General features: G+C 37.3%; 1 protein-coding gene across 1 annotated transcript; it reads right to left on the reverse strand.

Annotated features, from left to right (window-relative positions):
• Nucleotides 1–3,968: 3,968 nt before the first annotated feature.
• Nucleotides 3,969–10,132, reverse strand: LOC135621915 (non-structural maintenance of chromosomes element 4 homolog A-like). Its single transcript, XM_065123541.1, has 7 exons — nt 9,651–10,132; nt 9,493–9,573; nt 6,967–7,216; nt 6,718–6,808; nt 5,653–5,869; nt 5,465–5,556; nt 3,969–4,398 (listed from the first exon to the last, which is right to left on the reverse strand). The coding sequence occupies exons 1-7, from the start codon at nt 9,811–9,813 to the stop codon at nt 4,333–4,335; spliced, it is 960 nt and encodes a 319-aa protein (XP_064979613.1). The 5' UTR covers nt 9,814–10,132; the 3' UTR covers nt 3,969–4,332.
• Between the last annotated feature and the right edge of the window lie 13,996 nt (nt 10,133–24,128).

Below are 24,128 nucleotides of genomic sequence, written 5' to 3' on the forward strand. Positions count from 1 at the left end.
GATCGACGGACACGCATGTCACTTAAAGGGACCCTTCTTCCTTGTCCGAAAATGACAATATTGCCCCCATCGATATGTTGAAATGCCGCGACCAACGACGTGGACCACAAATGGCACTGGTTCGTATGGCGAAGGGCTCGGGGGCTGGTTACCGTTCGATCTCTGGAGTCTTCTTGCCAACCGTCGATCGTGGATATCCTGGGACGATTACTGTTTCGGAGGATCGGATCGGCTGCGTTTGGTGGAACATGGTACGCCACGTCGCTGAACCAACGCTCGTGATGCGTGCTTTTATAGCTGCGTTCAGGACGATGCATTTCCGAGAGGAGAAGGGTCACATGAGCGGGATGCGGCTACTCCGTCTCGGATCATGGCGCATCACCGCAATGGTGGCGGATTCCGAACACCGAAAGCTGACGTCAGAATGTGCGGTACCCGCAATTTTCTTGACCCATATGCGTGTCATCCAATGATACAAAGTTGTGGTGAGCTTGGTGTGTGTGTGTATGCCGGACTACACGTAGGATGTTGATGAAGCCAAAGCCGACCCTTGGTGCCAATATCCGTACGTATAACAGAAGAATCCGTCGATTGGAAGACACAATAGCGGCCCCCTTGCAAACTCAAGCAAGTGCCAACAAAAGTTCCTAGAGTATATATAGAAACGAATTTTTCATGAAATGGGGTGTCGATTCCTAACGCAACATGATTTAGACACATATTGTTCGTGAGTAGGTGTCGGTTCTTCCTTCATAAGCTGTCGATCTTGTGACAAACAGTCACTAAATATTATAATACTCATTAATCTGTTAGAGTTTATTTTTTTCAAGCAAAAATTTGTGTGATACACAGTAGGAAGTCACCGGCACCTTTCTATGGTAGGATTCAGCCCTAATTTTCTTATAGGAATGAATAAAAATAGAAATAAAAATAAAACTAGTGTCCTGCGAAGCCTCCATCATTCCAATAGTAGCAGTAACCCCAATGACAAATAATAGAATCAAATAATATAATAATATTGATCAATGAAAAATGGGTTTATGTAAATAGTTGCATTAATTGGATATCAAAGGGGTTTCTAAATATATATAACTAAAAACATCCTACCATGTGCTATAAATTTGCATTACTAAACTAGAGAGAGAGAGAGAAAGAGAAACTTATAATTTTTATATGGATGTATCATTTTTACTTTAATACTATTATTTTTATAAGATCGATAAAAACATAAAATAAAATGAATGATATATCATTTTTATAATTTACATCCTATAAATTTATCATCCGGTCACTTTAGCAACTACAAATTAGATAAAACTTAAGGATATATATTATAAAAAATATTCACTTAAATTTTACTTTAATGCTATTATTGTGTAAAATTTATTCAATAAAATATTGTAACAATAATTGAATAGCATAATCAAGTAATAGCAACAAACAAAAATAAACATCATGGTTTCATATAAAAATAAATAGTATTTCAGAAATTTTCTTTTATGCTCATGTATTTAATAGCCACATAAATATTTAAAAATAATGAATGAAATTTTTAGAAAACATAAGTAATTCAACTGTCACGTGGATAACAATTAAATAATGTTTATAACTTATTTTTCTCTTTAATTTTGATAAAATTATTTATCAATTTTTTTTGGCATGATTTTTATTATTATTGATGAATTATGGTTGTTGATAGAATAATGCAAAATCTGAAGGGCAAAAAAATGTACGCAAAGGATATCAATTATAAGTAATTTAAGACGGGTAACATTGGAATATGCTCGATTAAAGATATTAAGTAAAAAATAATTGATTTTAGAAGGACAAATTTGTCTTTTACTGGGGTGGAAGCCCAAAACCCCAATCCTAGTTGCCACGGCAGCTGTTCACGTCAACGCCAAGCTTCTCTGTGACCTTTTCGCCGCGCATGGCCAACCAGTGACCTCACTCCTGCATCAATGCTATTGTGCCGTCGTTGTGCGTCACCGCATAGCCCCTTTCCCGGCGGCCACCTCCGCGTGTGCCGTCAATGTAGCAACGCCGTCCGTCGTCTCACAATCCTCGGTCGCCGCCAGAACCAGCGTACTTCAATGCTAATCAACGACCGGAGTCCTACCGCTGCGACGCTCCTGTGACGCCTGAGCCACGGTCGATGGCAGCTGCCGCTGCACGCCAGCAGGGCCACCGACCACAGTAGGCCATCGCACGCAGCAACGTTGCGGCCCAAGGCAACTGCTGCCCGCGGTAGGGCCGATAACCTTCTGCGACCGCAGCCCTCAGTAGGGCCATTGCATCCCCGTCGCTGTCCACAGCAGTGGCCACAGGACATGGTGCTGCCGCTGCCTACGACAGGTCTCGCAACCAAGGCAGGCCGCTGCCCTCCACAGTGTTATCGTTGAGGGCAAAGCTGCCAACAGAATCCAGTCGACTAAAATTGGGGAATACGTTTACCAACACCGAAACACAACGACTCCTTCGGATTTCACTTCACTTGTACGTGCGAGATACTCCATCTCCCTCAAGTAAGTAGGCGATGAGCACAAAGGGATAGACAAAAAATCGGACATAATACACCACAAGTTAATTTATAAATAATATTAATTTAAGATTAAAACAGTGATTCAAAAGATGAATAAATTAAATCATACAAATAGATCTAAATTTTTTTTAATGATTAAGATAATTATATTTAACCTATGACTCAAAAATAATTATAAAATTAAAAATATTGATGTCAAGGATTGAAATTTAATATATCATAGATCTGAAATATATATATATATATATATATATATATATATATATATATATATATATATACTTTTATTCTCAACAAACTTATGTCGAATCGAAATATCTCTGATGTAATTATCGTCTTTAGTCTCTATAAAGAACTAATTTCATTACATTGGGTTGTGCCTCAAAATCATTACTAAATACGAAAATATCCTTTCTATTTATAGGTGAGATGATAAAAGATATAGAAATGCATCTTAGATATTTCCTTCCAATCAAGATTTGGATGCACATAAATATTAGCATTTAAATTTTTATTAAAATTCAATCATTATATTTAATACATCTTATTAATTATGTTAGGACCCACTTGCCTCCTTCATATAATAATATTATTTGCTCTAGAGAAAAAGAGAACATTATTATTTTATATGGATTAATTTTCGTATTTATAGTTTTATCTAAATAATATCCTAATGGGATTTAGGTAGTTTTTGAAAAGTATTGAGTAACTGAGATAACTAAAATTAGGTTATGCCCTCTGATTTTTATTTTGCATAAATTAATTCTCATAAAATGTTACCTAAAATAAAATTTCAAAATTTTATTGATGCTAAGTGTGTGTGTGTGTGTTCATATATAGACACACTGATTAAATATATATGATACTTTGATCATTAGAACAGTGGGGGATGTGTTTAATAAAGTTCTTATTACCATAATAAGCTCATACAGGAGGAATTTATTAGTGATAAAACCCATATGGTTATATTATTTTCTAGTAACATTTTAAAATCAACTTGAAACATAAATTATAGATGCAATCCTTAAAACAAAATGTTATAGATTAATCGAATTTTAATAATACTTTGTAAGCTCGGATCAGCAGAGTAAAAGTTTTATAAATAACAGTTTTATGTACGTCTCCCTCTATTATTCAAAAAAATGTTCGACGATTACAATAGAAACATGTCCTATAGATTAAAAGCAAAATATTATAAGATAATTAATTAACCTTTTTTTTTTTTTTTGCAAAGGAAAACTTAAATGTAACAAAAATCAAATTGTTGGTAACAAGAGAGATAAAAAGGTCAACTACAATAAGATCATTGATTTGAATTAACATATGTATATTTCATATGATATACGGATAATGTACATAACGATATACGATATCCGTATATATATTTTTGTTAACTAGCTTAGCTAATAATATTTTGTACCAATGATATCCGTATATCTTACTTATTACCCAACAATTGAAGATAGCAATTAGTTTTGTACATAACCTATGCCCCTAGAATTTTGATGGTCTAGTAGTGTAACCCAATTTGATGAACATATGCACATTTTGCAAAGACCATATGCAAGTTTGGATCAAGAAAAAGCTACCGACTACAAATTGCAAAAGATTAGTATCGATGACTCCGTCCAAAAGGCAGTTCCCCAGCAGCAGGATCTCTTCTGCATATTCACCGAGAGATTCTCCCACGACCAAGCCATGGTTTCATTGTTAGCTTTCTTGATGGAGTTGAAGGTGCGTGCACTGGCCTTCCAATCTTCACGCACCTGCTCTTCGGAAGTGAACCACGTTCATGGGTGCCGTGCGCCCCTATCCGGCATAAGCTCTTCCCCCGGTGCAACAAAATCCAACATTAGCTGCAATTAACCAAACTAGTAATTAGCAATGTATGTTGCGAGTTTAGACAAGTTCAATCAGATAAGCCAATGGTAAAACAGTTGCATTAAAAAAAAAGAAAAGGTGACAAATTTGTCAAGCAAAACAAATAATTCATTCTATTTCACTTGCCAGGATGTGGAGCACAACAATAAGAACAAGACACTTTCACTGCCATAGAACTCAGGCCAATATTCCCAAGATAATTCAACAACCACTGCATCTTCTCTCACTGTTTATAACCAAATATTACCAAGATTTGATCTCTCTTCCAACACTTGTATATCCAGCTCAATGCACTTTGTTTTCAAGAATCATCAATCCCCCCGAAGCATAGATAATTATATCATCTTTTATCCATGGTAGATTTTAAACTTTTCAATAATAATAATTTCTCATTTTTTCTGCTCTTATAGATCACACATTTAACCTAAACAAAAAATCAGCATCCGTACAAATTTGCAGTTCGTCTTCATTTTAGATTACCCTCATTTAATAGCATAATATATTTTTATATTCTTCCTTTCCTTGCAGAAATTTTCCTCAAAATATCTTGTGCAAAAGAAAAAAAAAATCAATCATACAATTTCCATATTTGTGTTATGAAAGTTAGAGTTTATACCTCGTTATTAATCTTAACCTAAAACCATCTCCACGGCTCAAATTTAGAATTACTCTGTCATACTCTCACCAAACAAGAAAATATTATCAGCAAAATATACATGCAATGACGTTTTATCTAAAAAATAACCCATATCAATCAGAAGCGCAGACGGAAAAGGATTCAGGGCTGACCCAGGTGCAATCCTATAACAATTATGAATTCAGATATATTTTCAATAGCTTGAAGCTCAACTAGAAAAGTATGGAAATATGAATGCATGAAATATAGAATAATAAAAACACTGGAAAACACATTGTCCTGTATAACAACAAACATTTGCTGCAGAAAAATCATTTTGAAAATACAAATATGCATGGATACTAAACCAGTTTACACATGACATCTACAATCAAACATGCAGACATGATATAATGCAAATTTACCTTCCAATCCTTAAAATCAAATCTAAATACAAAATGGTGGTAAGCTACATCTCTTGAGCTTCCTGGTTTACCAACAGGAGAATTTCTCGGTGCTACATAAAAAGAAAAAAAAAAACACTTGTATTAAAACATAAACAAACCTTGAATGGAGGAGATGGAAAATGAAGGTACCATATTAGCCAACTTACAAACAAGATGTTGCCCATCATCACCTACAGCAATTTCGGCTCTTCCACCTTTGACAAGAAATGACAGAGCAAAAATATTCTCTACAGTTTGTGCAAATGATGTTCTGTTCAAAATCAGGCTCTCAAATCTTACACGTCTCATCTTTCTCAATATGTTGAACATAGTTGACATGTTCTTATCAATATCATTTTTTCCATCAGTATCAGTCTGAGAAAGCTGTACAAACACATGAACAGGACTTAGTGAGCAAACATCAAGTTATAAATAGTTGGTATTCAATACCATAGATTCCATGACTTCTGAAACATAGGATAAAAGTAATTTTTATTTTATTTTCTCCATCTAGAGGATATACAAGTCTTTCAGCACATCAACAGATTCAAATCGACACTGCTGGATGTTCAGGCCAATAGCTAAGGCAATGAGATGGTTGAATCTATGTGATTATGTTTTGGCATATAACAAGGCGCAAACTAAGACTATTGACATGATTAATACTGCTAAAGAAATAGTGTCCACAGTCAAGTTTACCACCAAGAACATGTGCCCAAGGTAGGTCAATACTTCCTCTATTTTCGGCAAAACATAGCTGGCCATTAAGCTGGCTTAGTTTGGTGACAAGTGCCAGATAGATAAATTAAAGCTGCCATGCTGCACAGAAAATGTGTACTGATGTGCAATGAAATGCTGATTTTCTGATTTTTTGTCTTATTTTGTGTACTGATGTGCAATGAACTGCTGATTTTCTGAATTTTCTGAAATGCTGATTTTCTGAATTTTTGACTGAATTTTTTAGCACAGACAAATAAGTCATCGGAGACAATTGCAAAGAGTAACAAAATCAATAGCAAAGAGAGTAACACCTAAATTTACAACATTTATTTTAGTGACATCTTCAACCACATGATGTTGAAATATGCTAAACTTCTTCTAAATTGTAAATCGGTTCAATTGTAACCATAATTTTGCAAAAAGCCAATTAATAAGAAAATCCCAAAAATATGATAAATTAACAAAAAGAAAATAATCTAATAACTCATGAAACATAGTATATGACAACTAACCTCCTCGGGACAAGTTACTTCAGTTGGCTTTTTCCGTTTTCTGTTAACTGCAGCTTTTCGTTGCTTTAAAGTGATATCCATGGGACCAATCCTACCAACATGAAGCACAACACAAACAAATTCAGAAACCACGCATTTTTGTTACCTGTTCTGCTTCCAAACCCATTTCAACAGTAACAAATTAGTGTGAAACAAAGAACAGTAGTACTAGCAATGGTGGACATTGCAAAAGTTGGAAAGATTCTTTACATTGTGTGGAATTCAGGAACCTTCCTGAACACATGAGAGACAGCAAGACCAACATCATTCCAACAAATCATATTGTAAGAATTGTTAATGTTTGGATCTCTCTCTTTTTGTCCAGAGTTCCTCAACAAACCATTTACAAACTCCGAAGGGCTTATGACATCATTGCTATGTGACTTCACCATCACTAACAGTGAATTGGTAATATCCAACAAAGCTTCTGCATCAGTTACTTGTTCTCTGGGTCTTTGAACTGCCACAATAACAGAACCACTAAATTGAAGAATTTAATATTAAAGGTAATCATATTCCAAAAAGGAGGTGAGGAAATTGAGAAAGGATCATGGAAACAAGCTAATAATTTATTCTCAAGTCATAACAAATATTAGCAACAAAATCCAAAAAAAAAGGCAGTTTGCTTTATGCTTAAAGACAAAAGGTATAAACTTATTAATCAACTATAAATCTCTGTTACAATACCCTTAAGTAAATGGATTGAAAACAACCATACTGTTTCCAAATAAGTATCATAACAGAAACAATGGGATGACGGATTAAAATACAGGAAAAGATTTAGATGGGATGTCAATGTGCATCCAAATGAATACTATGTGGATGGAGGCTGCACGTCCAATGGTTTATATGAATCCCAACAACAAAGAAGGAAACTACACCAAAAGAAAAAAAAAATTCTTCAGAGAACTAGGACACTACACTGAAAGGTCAGAAGAAGTTTGCACATACACTAACAAGACATCACTCCCAGGTACAAAGTGATTTAACTATAACTAACTTGGCTAATGCTTTTCCCAGTTAGACAATAAGGTGAATGAACTACATAGAAGAGCGAACTTCCCTGATAACTAAGGCAGACACTAATGTTTATGTAATTAGACATTCTCAAATCTCTTAACAGGATGTGGAAGTGATGTATCAGCACCAACTAGTTGCTAGATTTGTACCATGCAAGCACATACATGGCATTGACATGACAATTTACAAAAGGACCATATGGTACTGATGCAATATCTGAAATTTATACAGCAAAGACACAGAATCTTGAGTAGTGTGTGGAATAAACACTGCACCCAACCAGTGCCTCCATATCACCAATTAATTTTTATATATGTCCGATTGGATTTGAGTCAGCTAACATTTGAGGCATTTCTTTAGTGAAGTAAATTTACAGTGTGTTACACTTTGGAACCATAACTGAACATTCTATATTTTGACAATTTATCAAACAGAAGCATTAGTAAGGCTTTGACATTTTAAATGTAATATGCAACTTAATACTAGCACACCCATTATTGCATTATTTTTAATGATTAACCTAATTGCCATACAAGAATATTTCATAGAGTAAAAGCAGTGTGGTTAAGTAGAAAGGTGCATCAAAGTTTTGTATGATAATTGTGTGCTCCTTGGATTAGAAGAGAAATTGATGACATATAGCTGAGACAAGAATATCGAGAAGGATGTGCAAGGTTATTAGAAAAGATAACATAATAAATAGTTTTATCAATAATCAATTGGGTGCAACAGAGAAAGAGGATAAAATAAGTGGTACCAATTAAAATTATGTGAACAATTTCAAATAAGACCTTTGGATGTCATGAGGTACAATTAGGGTGATGCCATAAGTCACCCTGTAAAAATTCATTATAACTTGCATAGAAAAAAAAAATTTCCACAAGAAAGTTACCACTTTTAGACTATACATGTATTACCAACCTGCTAGTCGATGTTGCTCAATTATTTTGCTTTAAGCCCAGAATAGACATGATGGTGGTACCCAACAATACATATATAATAGTACATATGGCACTCTGGTCTTCAGTCATATGAAATTTTCAGGAAATAAAAGAAGACACTTGGTCACAAACATGCATTTAAACCTACACCAAAGTTCATATGACATAAACTCTAGGCAATGCAAAATATTAGAAGCACAACAAGGTAGGAACAGTAGCTCAGTAATATCCAAACTAACCTTCAAAATTTCATTGAAGCATTATAGTTGCAGCCCAATCAGAAAAGAAACCAACTATTACATTTGCACTACAATAGTATTAGAATACTTGTTTTGATGCTCAACCTGATAACCTCAATAAACATGAAAAAAAAAACATTACCTAAATTATCAGAAGAAAGAAACAACATAGTTGCCACAACTATCCGTCCTTGGCATTACTTTCCATTAGGTGGATAGACCTATGCATTTTCACAGAGTACAACGTCTATCTATCCATGTACAGTAAATTTCCACAAATAAATATCCAAAGAGGTACGAATGAGGAAGAAATAAACAAATTCAATTTTACGGATAGAAAGCTAAGTCCAAGATTAATGAACTCAAGCTACCGATCAACCTATCTATCCCCTGAAGCAAGCGTTTTGAAGAGTCGAATAGCTACGCAATGTGGGAGACTTTTCAGTGCACAGACATCCAAATACTCAAACCATTGTTAAAAGATACCATAAGCTAAGAGACTACCCTGAGATAACTTAATTTGAAGAATCATTCACCAAGTTCATGCAGATTCTCCACGTGGGTGAAAATCGACGCGAACTTATCCGAATCCGCGCAGCCAGGATGATCCTTATCGTCTACAAACAGAGAAAGATTCAACACACAGCAGACGGAAATGGAAGCACGAAGGTCAAAAAGAGTCTCAAATCCTCACCACTGATGAGATTTTTGACGGCCAGATAGCTAGACCGGAGGGCCCGTCGTACCGCACCGCCGTGCGTCCCAGAGGGCTCGCCGCTGCTCTCCGCCGCCGTCCCTGGCTCGGTCTTCACCACCGCTCTCGCCATGGAAGAGGAGCCTGCTAACCCTGGAATCATCCGTTTCGAGCGAAGGACATGGAAGTTCGACAAGCGATCGGAGGTGGGCGTGGAGGCGACCACAGCGGAACTCCGCCGGTCGAGAAGCCCTAAACGAAGCTCTAATCTGGGAACTGGTAGAAAAGGGAGGGAGGACAGAGAAGGGAGAAGAAGGCGAAGCGTCGAGATGTTTGTATCGGGGAGAGGAAGAGGCGACGGTAAGAAGGTTTAGAGTATTGGCTAGAGATGATGCAGGGAAAGGGCGAGGAAAGAGAGACAGTTTTGAACAGAGGCGCGCTGCTCTCTCTCTCTCTCTCTCTCAACCGCGGAGAACGATCTCAGTCTCTTGGATGGATATAAGGATCTGCAAACCGTAATGATGGGAAGGCATTGACGTAAGTGACAAGAAAAAAAAAAAGCAAAATGTTGGAAGGGGAGAATCGAAAAACTAAAAGAATATACGTAAAGATTACCAAATATACTAAAAAGTATATTAGAAAGTCAACTCAATATTTAAAATGGTTTATCTCCTGCTGCTTATATTCATAAACAAATTATTTTTTTATTATATATGATAAATTATAAGATTTTTAAGTTATCCAAAATGAAGCACAGTTATTCTTATAGGCATCTCACGTAAACTAAAAAAGTTTTTTCTTCGCTTCTCTTTAGAAATATTAAACATCAGAGTAATCAAAGTCTTTTGACTTTCTTTCTTATTAAAACCTTGAGATTCAAAATATATTTATAGAAATAAATTTTAATTTATTAAAACTTTTAATTTAACTAAGATTTTTTTAATTAATTTAATTATGACTAGAACTCTTAAAATTGTTTACCAATCTATGTAGTTTTTAAAACTTTTGAGTCTAATATAGAAATTAAATTGTTAGTTGAAGAATCCATCATAATTGGACAAATAGAATCAGTTCGTAGTCCAACACATGTTTTCGATAAGATCATCAATGGTAATATGAGAGTGTCTAATTTTCTATAATCGGTTCGCATAAATCTTGATGATCCTATGGTATTTTCTATAACTTAAAATGCTTGTTTCATAGTTTTTAATTTAGAGCTCTCAAATGTGATAGCTCATAAGCCGAATAAGTTACAAGCCTATTTTCCAAACCTACATAAGGCCCAACTTAATTGAAGAGCCCAAATTAATTAATAAAGAGTTAAGGAGTGCATACTTAAAAAGAGAGTTAAGGAATACATTGGGCTTAGTTATCAACTACAAAGTAATAAATTTGGTTGTATGGAAAGTTATTTCATGCACTAATATTTTTTTTATGTTCTAGAGTTAAAAACAGTTTTAGAATATGATTGTATTTGCATAAACCCTTTGAGTTCTCTTAACTCTGCATCTCTTTAGTTTATTAAAGAGTGATGGGGTTTGTCTCTATATCTCTTGGATATTTTTTTGAGTGGTGAGTCATTTATTTTCAGTTTTATATCAATGTTTAGTATTTTTAGGGTGATAAATTTTCTGTATCCTTTTGTGATTTTAAATTCGACGAAAAGTTATTTATCGATTTTATGAAAGTATTATCTTGAGTTATTTCTTTTCAATCCAAAAGATTTATTACAGCAAATACAACTATCAGCTTTTCAATTTCTATTTCTTATTATCTCGGTATCAAATGCATCCTATATAGCTAGAACCAAATTAATAGCGTTACTTGATTTCAGAGAGAGAGCTCCATCTCACTATCTTTTCACTAGCATGAGACTTTTCCTTCATTTTCTGTACCATAAACGGTTATCGTAATTACCTACCATCCCTACAATGCAATTTATTTTCAATCTTTTGATATCTTTATTGCACTTCCTTGTAGATAGTATAACTCATGGTGCAAATTTTCTTTTATCATGATCATGTAACCTCGAATAACTTTTAAAACTCTACCTTCAACATTATAGCCATCATCTTGATAATATAAAAAACTTAAAAGAAATTAGATTCTTTTGTATCTTTCGAACATAAGTTATATCTTCCAAAGTATATATTACTATATCAATCGTTTTGATCTTCACTTTTGTTAGGACCGAAATCGGCACTAAGAGAGGGGGGAGGGAGTGAATTAGTGCTTTCGTAAAATCACATAGATTTGAAAACTTCATTCTATGAAATTATATCAGAAAGATGTTTAACTAAAAAACGTATAAAAGCATAGTAAAAGTAAGAAATCAATTTATAATGTAAATAAAAAGCATAAAATAAATGCAAACAAGATTTAGAATGGTTCGGTCATCATGACCTACGTCCACTCCGGATTTCTCTTCACTTGAGGCTATCGATTTTCACTACCGATCTTTTTTCAATGGGTGAAGATTAACTATCCTTACAACTCTCTTATTTTCACAAGCTCAGGAGAGAACCTTTATACCTCTCTTTTAGACCTCACTCATCCTTTAAAAAATTTCTAACTCTAAGAGGAAGAGACTCTAAATCCTAAGAGAGTTTTCAATTTTTTTCTCAAGTATTTTTTCTCCCCTTTCTACTCAATTTCATGCTCTACCAAGCAGAAATAACTTGGGTATTTATAGACCCCAAATAATTTTAAAAATAGTCTAAAAAAGGTCTCATCCCGGGTTTCTTAGGTCCTGGTGGTACCATTGATTATGCTGGGTGGTACCACCGCCTGCAGTACTGCCATTGGACGATACCACTACCTAATATATCAGTACCATCGCTTGATATAGCTTGGGAGATTATGTCTGGGCGGTATCACCATACTAACACTAGGCGGTACCATTGCTTGATATACTAACACTAGGCAGTATAGAAAAGTGTGCACTTGAATTTTTCAACTCATAGGTGGTTCTACCTAATCTTGGGTCACTGAATGAGCCTTCTACTTAGCCCAAAACAATCCCAACTCAAGCCCAATTGGTTCCTAATTAAGTTGCTATTGTTTTACTCCAAAATCGACTCAATTAGACCTAAATTAACTCGATTTAGACATACGATTACAAGCATGAATCCTATGTGGTCTGGCATGTCATGGGTTCATCCGATGCTTCATCTGATCCTTCGGTGCATCATCCTATCCTTCGGTGTATTGCCTAATTGGCATGTTGACTCCTACAACTTTCGATCTCCTTAGTACAATATCCAATCCCTCGGCCCGATGCCAAAACTCATGGTACGAAGTCTTTCCGGCATGTCAACTATTCCTCCAGCTTAACATCCAATCTTCTGACATGTTCCACTCAGACTCAATGATTGATTCTTCCTACTTTAATCGAATTGTCTTTCCTTGATCGAGGTTAGTCCTATGTCACTCAAACACAGATTAGATCTTAACTTCATCAATTGATTTCATCATCAAAATCTAAGATTTAAAAATCTTTCTCTTTTTTATGATAACAACCAATTGATAATGGAGTTTAAACTAAACTCCCCCTATCAATATGCCATATTGAAATAAGGTATCATTTCAGAAAATGATAACCATTGACTTTCACATCATTGCATGCATCATAAAATCATGAGTATTGCATGCATCATTCCGAATCATAAATATTTTAAATCATAATGGTATCAAAATATCAAAGTACATTACATACTACCATGCATGATTCAAATCATCATACATTCTCCCCCTTTATTATCAACAAAAATGAGAAAAATGCAACTAGCATATTTTTGAAACATGCAAGTTCTACTTCATTATAGAACATGCAAGCTTAGCAAGTTTTAGAGATGTGCAAGCTTTGCTTCTCTTTTGAGATATACAAAATAACAAATTTTGCTTCTTGTTGAAGTGTGCAAACTAGCAATTCTTGTTTCCTTTTGTAATGTGTAAATTTACAAGTCTTGCTTCTTGAGATGGGCAAGATAGTACTTTTACTGGAGATTGCAGGTTAGTAATTTTTTCTTCCTTTTGTAACATGCAAGCTAGCAATCTTTGCTTCTCTTTCAAGATGAGCAATCGGAGGAGTGGGCATCTGAGATTGACATTCAGAGGAATGACCAACCCTTCGCGCAAGAGGCACTACTAGAACAGGCAAGCTTGGAAGAACGTGGAGCGCACAAAGGTTGGGATGGCTGAGTTTGAGCTACGGCTCGACGTTGACAACTATACTTGATGGTGCTCAAGGCAAGCGAGGCACTTGGTAAAGGATGAGACTATGCAAGGTGGAATGAGTTGCTCAGCGACCGAAAGAGTTGTGCAAAGCTCACAGAGGTGAGAGGAATTGGTAACTCAAAGAATTCGGTACTCATACATGGGCTTGTATGCAGATGATGGAATGTTCACGGTCATCCCAAGGTGATCGAAACTCAGTGTCATGGAGCATTGAAACTTTCTCTTCAGCATGTGAAGGATACGTCCGTAGGAGGCTAAAGTGTGCAATGAGTTTAGCATGTTGCTAGGCCTTGAGTGGTGTAGCGGGGGATGTATTGACGTAAAGTCGCAATCTAGCAAGTGCATTTGCAGGAGGCAAAATAATGCACAATTTTTTCAGCAAATCAGAGTAGTCCAAGGGGATGGTGGTCTTTAAAACGAAGAGAGATGTTGCTCCAACGGGACAGTTATCCAGGAGGGATAAGTTCCGGCTCTCCAGATGAGAGAATCATGTGGGACAGACTGCACATGTTGAGGAGGAGTACCTCAACAAACAATAACTCCACGAAACTCAATGGACCGAGCAAGCGACGAGGAGTCGTCGCATGATTTCGCTTGAGAGAATGCATTGGTGGATGCATTACGAGATCAAGTGGGGGAGCGACCCAAAGCAACACAAATGAAGGCACACTTGGAGTCGATATGGAGATCAGACTCAAGGGAGGGCTGACCTGTGGAATGGTGGGCGCGAAGACCACCATCAACTCAATGCAAAAATGAGGAGCATAGCAACTTGGGTGTAACTTGGCAAAGTATCCAAGCCGCATGAAGGGAGCCAGCATAGAAGATGAAACATGGAGCGGAGGCACAGTGCTTTCCTTGAATAGAGGTCAAGGACATGAACTCTAGCAGAGGCAAGAGTAGGATCATGTTGTTCCATGGGCCCTTCATTCTAACGGAGTAGACTCATCTTGTATGGTGCCAAAGACGAAGGGAGCTTCTGGGCACATGCACCTTATCTCGGAGAAGCATTTGATGGAGGAACTAAGGCAACTCAACTTGTAGAGGTGAAGTTGGGTTCAGAAGGCCTTAGCACAGGGCAAGAGGACGCGGAGGCGGGTACTCTTGAAGAATATGTCACAGTGTTGCCATTCAAGTTGCCATGAAGGAAGTGGTGCATAGTGAAGATTATGCTAGTAGGGGCAGAGGCCCAGGATCCAAACAATTGTACACTAATTGCAGTGAAGTTGGGGGACTTTGGGATCTACTAGGCGACGAACTGTCCCAGAGCGGTGCTTCATCTAAATGTGACCCAAGAGTGGGTGGATGAAGGTCGATTACCAAATGAGCAAACAAAATCGAAGGTGGAAGAGACCCTGCAATGTATTGGCATAGGCCACACATGGAGGGATCACAATTCGAGTTCATCCCACAAGGATCAGAATGCAATGGAGATGTCACCAGGAGGCGACATAGTGCAGCGGATCGTGGTGAAACCGTTCGTGGCAATGCGATACACATGAATGAGTCCCGTGAGGGACTAGATCATACGGATGTATGATCGGGAGCTACTGGAAGCTCCACTTCGGTGAACAACAAGATGGCAAGAAGGGCTATGTATTCAAGGAGTGAAGGCTGTGGTACCGCAGAGGCGGGTCTTCCGTGCGTGCATCAAATTTTGTATCGGATGAGAGCCTTGGTCATCAGCATATGGGGGCTGTGTTCTACCAAGGGAAAAGTTCGAATGCAAGTACTAGTGAGTCCCAGGGGAGGGACTTGATCATGCAAAGGTATAATCAAAGCAGCTGGAGAGTTGGACTACTCCAGAACCTATATTCGCTTAAGAGAGCCCAGCAAGTCAGAGGACAAGGTCAAGTAAGTGAACGTTGGTACCAAGGAAGCTAAAGAGAACAAAATCGGTGCAAATCCTACAACGTGATGGCAGAGGCCATGCATGAGAGTTGCAGTCTGTCTTTCCATCAACCAAAGGGAGCTGCTTGGAGAACACAAAGGTGTTGAAGCAGAGGGTCGAAAGGAGCGTGGAAGTGACGACGAGTCCAGAGGGACTTAGCTACCCAAAATCAGCATTAGTTAGAATGGAGGTAGACTCTGAGAAGTGCCATAGAGACATATCTACTGATTGTGAAGAAAAGAGATGCAGATGCGAGGCGATGGATAGTAGGGCCATGGGCATGACAGTGCCATAGTACTGTAGAGGCGGGACTTCCGTGAAAGTCATTGATCCCTTGCTCTCATGGAGGGAGAGCACTTGGTTGTAAAAGGGGCCGAGGAGGTGGAGCATGCAGAGGCAAACTCCAAGTACCGAGACAAGGCTGAGGGCAGAGGCCAAGAAACTTTGTAAGACCGATGTCAATGAGCTTCTCATCAAGATAGCCGAAAGTGAAGGACTTCGGGTCATGCAAGAGTGCACGACCAAGGAACGAAGCAGACAGTATGTGGTGCTGTACCTTTCTACTCAGTGGAGTAGGCGGCAGGGTTGATGGAGAAGACGGTACAATCCCAGAGATGACCAAATCTATTAGAGAATTACTCCAAGTTGGGGTGAAAACTTCCTGCATTCCAGAAGTTTGATGGCATTGAGAAGGTGAATCACAGTAACTAACTCAACGTAAGGAGTGCAAATACTACAAGTGCTTCAGAAGTATAAGCAAAGAGCAAGCGAAGGCCAGTAACCAGCTCGATGGATGGAGTACAACCTCGAGGAGGCGGGCGAAGTCAAGTAACCTTTGTCTTCTCAACCCTTAAGAGAATGGGCGAAACCGAGTACCTTAATTCTCTTATCTATCCAACAGAGGAGCTCTGCACAAGTTCAAAGACCCTTCGAAGATATTATAAGACAATAGTTGTCAAACCCTTACCATTGGTGATCAGTTCTACTGAGAGTAGAGTATCCACCTCATTTCCCAACAGAATGCCAATCGAAAGCGAAAGTGATGCGAATCTACTTGGAAGTGACAACTAAGTGAAAGAAGAGTCGATAAGCAAATTTTATGGAGGAAGGACAAAAAACTTTGAAAGTTTACGAGACGATGCTCGTTAAAGCTCTAACAAGCATCCACCTAGTTCAAGCAGCATGAGGCATTTGAGAGACTGGTGCATAGTAAGGATGGTCTTTTCATTCATCTAGAGAATCCGTAGGAATCAACAAAACTTAGCCATCCCCACACCAGAGTCAGAGTCATTGGTGAGTTGAAGCAGCATGGCGGATCAAAGGTTCGACTACTCAAAAATAGTAGCGGAGAGTAGCTGGGAGCCAAGAGGTGCATTGCAGCTGAAGTAGAAGATTGAAGACTCAGCAAAGGTGAGGAGTTGTAGTGTTCATAACGGCTTCGATGAGGACGTCGAAGGAATAAGTGGGGGAGAATATCACAGACAAACTTCGAAACAGGATGTTTGATGTAATGCTTATGTATGTCCATGTCTTTTGGTATGTTCATGCATTGAACAACATGTAGAGGGATGACCGAAGGCTTAATAGTCCCAATTTAGTTGGGTTTGGTGGTAGTTTTAGGGTTGTAAATAAAGGTTGTGTCATGTGAACAATTGTGAGGGATTTTCGGTCTGTAATAGACCATTTTGACCCTTTGTTGTGCAACTGTTCAGAGCTTATAAAGTCTGTTTGTAATTTACATTGTCTATGAAGTATTTTCGGAGATGTTTGCTTGTGGATCCCAAGTGAGGTGTTCTCTCTAACCCGTTCTCTCTTTTGTGGGACCTAAGGGACCATGGGAGGCTTCGGGGAGGCTAACCTTTACGGACGGACACGCAAGGGTGCCACACGACTTAGGCAATACCAGCTAAGTCCGTGACAGCTTGGGGGGCAGTGCTGGGCGATACCACCTCCTAGCACCCTACCAAGGGTGGTATAACCGCCTAGAGTGGCGGTACCATCGCCTAACACAATCTCAAAGACTATGCCACTATGGTGAGACTTCTTGGGGCACTGTTTAAGCCTCTTATTGGGCCTAACACAGTCATTACATAGGCCTAGCTACCCCCTAATTGGGTTGGCCCAAATCCAAACCCAATTACGTGCTAACTACGATTCCTAAGACATTTGCTAAGCTAAACAAGTCCCTATGTCTATTCTTCTGGTGAGCTTCCGGTGAACTTCTGACAATCTTTTGGTAATGTTCCAATGGACCCCCGACAAGCTCCTGGACTTCACGACGATCTTCTTAGCGAGTTCCAATTAGCTTCTCTGGCAAGCTCCGAGACTTCTCGGTTGGTTCCGCTAGAACTTCCGACGAACGTCCAGACTTCCAACGAACTCTCGAACTCCCAAGGAAGTCGCGTCCTTGACTCTGGGACTTTATTTTGCTACATGTCTTGCTATTGTAGTTAATCTTGCACATGTAAAATACACTTCGATCTAGACAATTAATACTAAGCATTAATCAAGTTATCCGGCATGTCATTGGTCCCTCGACGCTTCGTCCGATTCTTCGATGCATCGTCCTCTCTTGCGGCCTATTGCCTAATCGGTCAGTTGACTCTGCAACTCCAATATCCTTGGCATAATATCTGCTCTTCTTGGCCCGATGCCCGAATCTACGGCCCGAAGCCTTTTGTCGATACGTTGACCATTCCTCCGGCCCAACGTCCAATCTTCTGACATGTTTTCCCCCAGCACAACATGATTTTTTTTGCTTTAATTGTCTCATCCTGATCAAAGCATCCTACGTCACTCAAAACACAGATTAAAACATAAAAACTTATCGATTGGTTTCACCATCAAAATCCGAGATTAAACACAAAGAGTTCTAAAAAATGACAAATAAATTTTAAATCTCGATTATACACCATAATTCTTAGAATATCATGTAATTTAATAATCTCCTTAAAATATATTGCGGGAACAAAGTGAGAAATTTTTGAAAATCTATTAATAACAACCATGATAGAATTCTTGTTCCTTTGAGTTCTTGGCAATCCCAAAATGAAATCAAGACTCACTTCCTCCCATGGAGTATTTGACACTGGTAAAGGAGTATACAAACCAGAATTTTAACTTCTTATTTTTGTCAAATGACACACTCAACATTACTTTATATTTCTCTACATATCTCTGAATATCTTAGGTAAATAGAAATTTGATTGAACAAGAGCTAGAGTCTTGTCCCTACTGAAATGTCCTCCCAAAATACTACCATGAGCTTTAGCTAGAATTACTTGACTCAAAGAATAAGATAAAACACATAAGACATTAGCTCAAAAAAGAAAACCATCAAAGATAGAAAATTGTTGAAAGGAACCTGATATACAATTCTACCATATTAAGCCAAAATCCACATCATTCTCATAGAGATATTTGAATGTCTCAAATTCAACCACTTTGATTTCCATTGCTGATAATAAAGAATACTTTCTACTCAATGCGTCTACAACTACATTTTGAATACAATATTTATGCTTAATTATAAAGTTATAAGATTGCAATACTCCACCCAAGCTGCATATCTCTTGTTTAGCTTGTGTTGGTGATTAATGAACTTTAATACCTCATTATCAGAATATAGGACAAATGGCTTAGAAAGAAGATACAAACTCTAATGAGATAAAGCTCGATAAATGGTAAAAAACTCCTTGTCACAGGTAGAATATTTTCTTCTCTTATCATTTAACTTCTCACTAAAAAAGGTAATAAGCTTTTCGTCTTGACTCAAAATAGCACAAATTCTCACATTAGATGCATCACATTCAACTTCAAACACCTTGTAAAAAATAGGTAGTACTAAGATAGGAGCTTCGATCACCTTTCTTTTTAATAGTTCAAAGGCATCATCAGCCTCACTATTCCATTTGAATTTATTACATTTCAGGCATTCGGTGATTGGAGCAACAATAGAGTTGAAACCTTTGATAAATCTCCTATAAAAGGAAGTTAAGCCATGGAAACTCCTCACATCATGCAATGAAGTAAGTGTTGGCTAATTGAAAATAGCTTCTATGTTATTTAGATCCATCATGATTCCATTTATTGAAACAACATACCCCAAAAATACCACATTGTGAGTAAAAAAGTCATACTTCTTCATATTAGCATAAAGCTTTTGCTGTCTCAAAATAAAAAAAATCTCTTTAAGATGATTCATATAGTCCTTTGCACTCTTGTTGTATACCAATATATCATCAAAATAAATTACAACAAAAGTCCCAATGCATGGCATAAGTATATGATTCATAAATCTCATGAAAGTGCTAAGAGTATTAGATAGTGTTGAATCTCGTATTTTGATGATGAAACCAATTGATAATTGTGTTTATATTTTAATCTATGTTTTGAGTGATGCAGGATGCTTCGATCAGGATGAGACAATTAAAGCAGGAAAAATCATACTGGGCTGGAGGAACATGTCAGAAGATTGGACGTCGGGCCGGTGGATCGGTCGACATATCGACAAAAGGTTTCGGGCCATGGATTCGGGCATCGGGCCAAAAAGAGTGGGTATTGCGCCAAGGATATCGGAGTTGCAGAGTCAACTGGCCGATTGGGCAATAGGCCGCAGGAGAGGACGATGCGCTGAAGAATCGGATGAAACGTCGAGGGACCAATGACATGCCAGACAACTTGATTAATGCTTAATATTAATTATCTAGATCGAAGTTTGTTTTACATGTGCAGGATTAACTACGATGGAAGTAAGACATGTAGTAGGAGTTACGTCAGAGTCAGACCTTGATCACATTGGGGGTTCGAGAGTTCGACGGAAGTCTGGATGGTCATAAGAGGTTCTACGAGAACAAATCCGAGAAGTCCAAGAGCTTGCCAAAGAAGCTCGTTAGAACTCACCAAGTGGATCATCGCAAGTCCAGGAGTTTGCCGGAAGTCCGCCAGAGCATCGTCGAGGGTTCGTTGGATGTTCGCTGAAAGTTCGCCGGAAGCTTGCCGAAAGAAGCGATTGACGCACCGGAGCAAGTTGTAGTAAATGTCTTAAGAAATATCGTAGTTAACTTATAGATTAAGCTAGGAATGGGAGGTGATCCCATTAACTTAATTTGGGGGTAATTGGGCCCTTGATAGATTCAAATTGGGCCGAATATATCAGCCCATTCGGACCCAGATTTCCTGGCTAGCGGTGGCACCGCTCAGGAGCTCAATCTCCCAAGAAAGCTAGGCAGTGGAACCGCCCCAGTCAGGCGGTGGCACCACTTGGGCTCAGTCTCCGAGTGAGACTGGGCGGTGGTACCGCCCCTGTTAGGCGGTAGCACCGCTAGAGCTCGGTCTTCGAGCTCTATCAGGCGGTTGTACCGCCTAGTCTGGCGGTAGTACCGCCATGACCCCGAAAATCCGGGAGATGACATTTTTGAGCTCCAAAATCAAACCAGTTTGGGGCCTATATATACCCCACCCTTTCCCGCATGAAAGGAAAACTGAAAGCTTGATCTTACTCTGTATTTTTAGAGCTCAAAAATGTTGTAAAGGCTAGAAGTTCTCCTCCCTCTTTTCTTCCAAGTTTTGATCTTTTAAGAGAGGAGAGAAAATTCTGTAAGGGTTGTCTCCTAAGCTCGTCAAAAGGAGTGAAACTGTAAAAGGGTAGTTGGCCTTCGCCTATTGAAGGAAGGCCTCTAGTGGACATTGGTGACCTCATCGAAGGAGGAAGCCAAAAGTGGATGTAGGTCAAGATTGATCGAACCACTCTAAAATTACGGTGCTTTTTGGTTTGTATTTCTTCTTGCTGCTTACCTTACTGCAAACCTCCATATATGCTTTACTTCCTTATTACTTTTGTTGCACTCTTTTACAAACTCGCTTTCAAGTTAAGTTTCCGAAAACGATTTTACGTCAGAAATGATTTCATCGTACGAACGTAGTTTTAATCGTCGAAAGTTTTTCGCTACGCTAATTCACCCCGCCCCCTCTTAGTGATCTTGATCCTAACAATTGGTATCAGAGCCATGGTTTTCTATTTTGGTTTAACACACATATAGAAATGGCTCTTTTTGGCATCCAAGAGGGTCACTCTCTCATTCGTCCTCCCTTCTTCAATGAGACGGACTACACTTATTAGAAAACTTGAATGTGAGTTCTCTTGCTTTTATTGGATTTAAATTTATGGAATATTATCGAGAATGGTTTTCGAATGTCTTCTCTTCCAGTGAACCATTGGAATGATTTGGAGAAGAAGACGTTTTCTTTAAATGCTAGAGCTATGAATGCTCTATTTTGTGCCTTAGACAAAAACTAGTTTAATCGGGTTTCTATGTGCGAAATGACTTTCGATATTTGGTGTACTCTTGAAATTACACACGAAGGCACAAGTAGTGTAAAAGATTCTAAAGTAAAATTTTTGATGCATGATTTCGAGCTTTTTCGAATAAAGCCGAGCGAAACCATTGTTGACATGTACACCCGTTTTACGGATGTCGTCAATGGTTTAAAAGCTCTTGGAAAATGTTTCTCGAATTTTGAACTTGTTAGTAAAGTTTTACGATCACTTTCTAAAGCTTGGGAATCAAAAGTAACGGTAATACAAGAAACAAAAGATTTAAATATTTTTCCACTTGAAGAACTTATCGGTTCATTGATGACATATGAAATGGTGCGCAATGCACATGATGAATATAATGAACAAAACCACCTTCCAAAGAACAGGAAGGATTTGGGACATAGAACATTTGAAGACTATTCGAGCATAAGCTCAAGTGATGGTGAACAAGAACTACTCACTAAGAAATTTAAAAAATTAAATAAACAAAAATTTAAGAACAAAAAGAATGGAACTACTTGCTTTGAACACAAGAAGAAGATTACAAAGTGGGATGAATCGAGCTCCTCCGAAGACGAGGAGAAAATCAAGAAAGGCGAGGTGGCAAACTACACCTTAACGACATTCAATGATGAGGTAATTAAAACCCCCTTAATTTATTTCAAAATTACATGATGCTTTCCATAATGTATTTTCATTTTTAGTATAGAATTAATTTTCTTGAAAATTGCATGTTTAAATAATATAATGAAAATGCTAATGAATTAGGATTATGCTTATCATGCTTACCTTTCCAATGATTTTAAAAATAATCATGAAAAATGCATATCTTATGATAAACAAATAAAATGATTTTTGATTGAAAATATGAAATCATGCTTGATGATTTAATAATGCATAATGATGTTTTAATACCATGATTGATGATTTTATTTTATGCATGAGATTTTAAAGTTATACATGATGATTTTTGTGGTTTATTGATCTTGATAGTTTTTATGACAGAATTTATTTTTCGATCCTAAACAATTGATGAAATATATTCTTTTTGACAAAGACATGCTTGTATGAAACAACTAAATAGAGAAAAGTATTTTTCTTGAAAATTCTTTTTCTCTATCTTATTGACTTTGATGAATCTATTTTATCATCTTTTTATGAATATCTTGAAAATGATTTTGATTTGATGATTTGAATTTGAATGGGCTTTATCTTGATTTTTTGAGATTTAAAACTTGAGATTTACTCTATAAAAATAGAGATCTTTTATCCTCAATGTTTCTTTTTGCCATCTACCATCCAAATAAATCATGTCTTTTGGTATTCAAGTAATTTTATCTTTCATGACATGATGTGATTGTATTTATGGCTTATATGTCTTGAAATGATAAAAATGAATCATGTTCTTCCCTTCTTCTTTCTTGTTTACAATGATAAAATGGGGAGAAATTTTAATCATGCATGGTAGGATATAATTGCTATAATGAGAATTTTATACTATTACATGCCTTAATAATATGTTGGAAATTATGTGTTTTGGATACAAAAATTTTCATGATGATGAGCATGTTTTATCTTCATGATTGTGTTTGAAAATCTATAGCAAAACCATGTCCGAATGCATGAAAGTGTTAAATTTCATTTTCAGATTTTCTTGATCCTAACATGATTTAGTATTTCTCTTCCGGACTTATTGTAGCTTTCATAAGCATATGTCATATCGAGTTTGTTTCATATCATTGATTTTTGACATATGAAATCAATTAACAAATGCATCTCTCATAGACTTATCATGTAAAAAATATTTTTTTCGAGAAATGGATTTGATGAAATGATTGCTTCTTATGAATTCCTTCTTGAAAAAGGAAGATCTTTTTTAACATTTGCAAGGATTTGATTCACATACATATCTAGATCCTTGCAAAAATGAAGCTTGATCCTTGCAAAAATAGATTTGATCCTTGCAAAAATGAAAATGAATATTTGTATCATGTTTGATTATTTTACATTTTAATAATATGCATAATGAGTT

This window comes from Musa acuminata, chromosome BXJ2-9 (genome assembly GCF_036884655.1).
Source record: "Musa acuminata AAA Group cultivar baxijiao chromosome BXJ2-9, Cavendish_Baxijiao_AAA, whole genome shotgun sequence".
NCBI lineage: Eukaryota > Viridiplantae > Streptophyta > Magnoliopsida > Zingiberales > Musaceae > Musa > Musa acuminata.

Bases quoted from the DNA above. Each gene is read 5' to 3' on its own strand.
- LOC135621915 (XM_065123541.1), bottom strand. From the start codon at position 9,813: ATGATTCCAGGGTTAGCAGGCTCCTCTTCCATGGCGAGAGCGGTGGTG. The intron at 6,809-6,966 runs GTAAAGAATCTT...TCATGTTGGTAG, and splicing joins GTTCCTGAATTCCACACAAT to GATTGGTCCCATGGATATCA. The intron at 5,870-6,717 runs GTTAGTTGTCAT...GTGTTTGTACAG, and splicing joins AAGTAACTTGTCCCGAGGAG to CTTTCTCAGACTGATACTGA.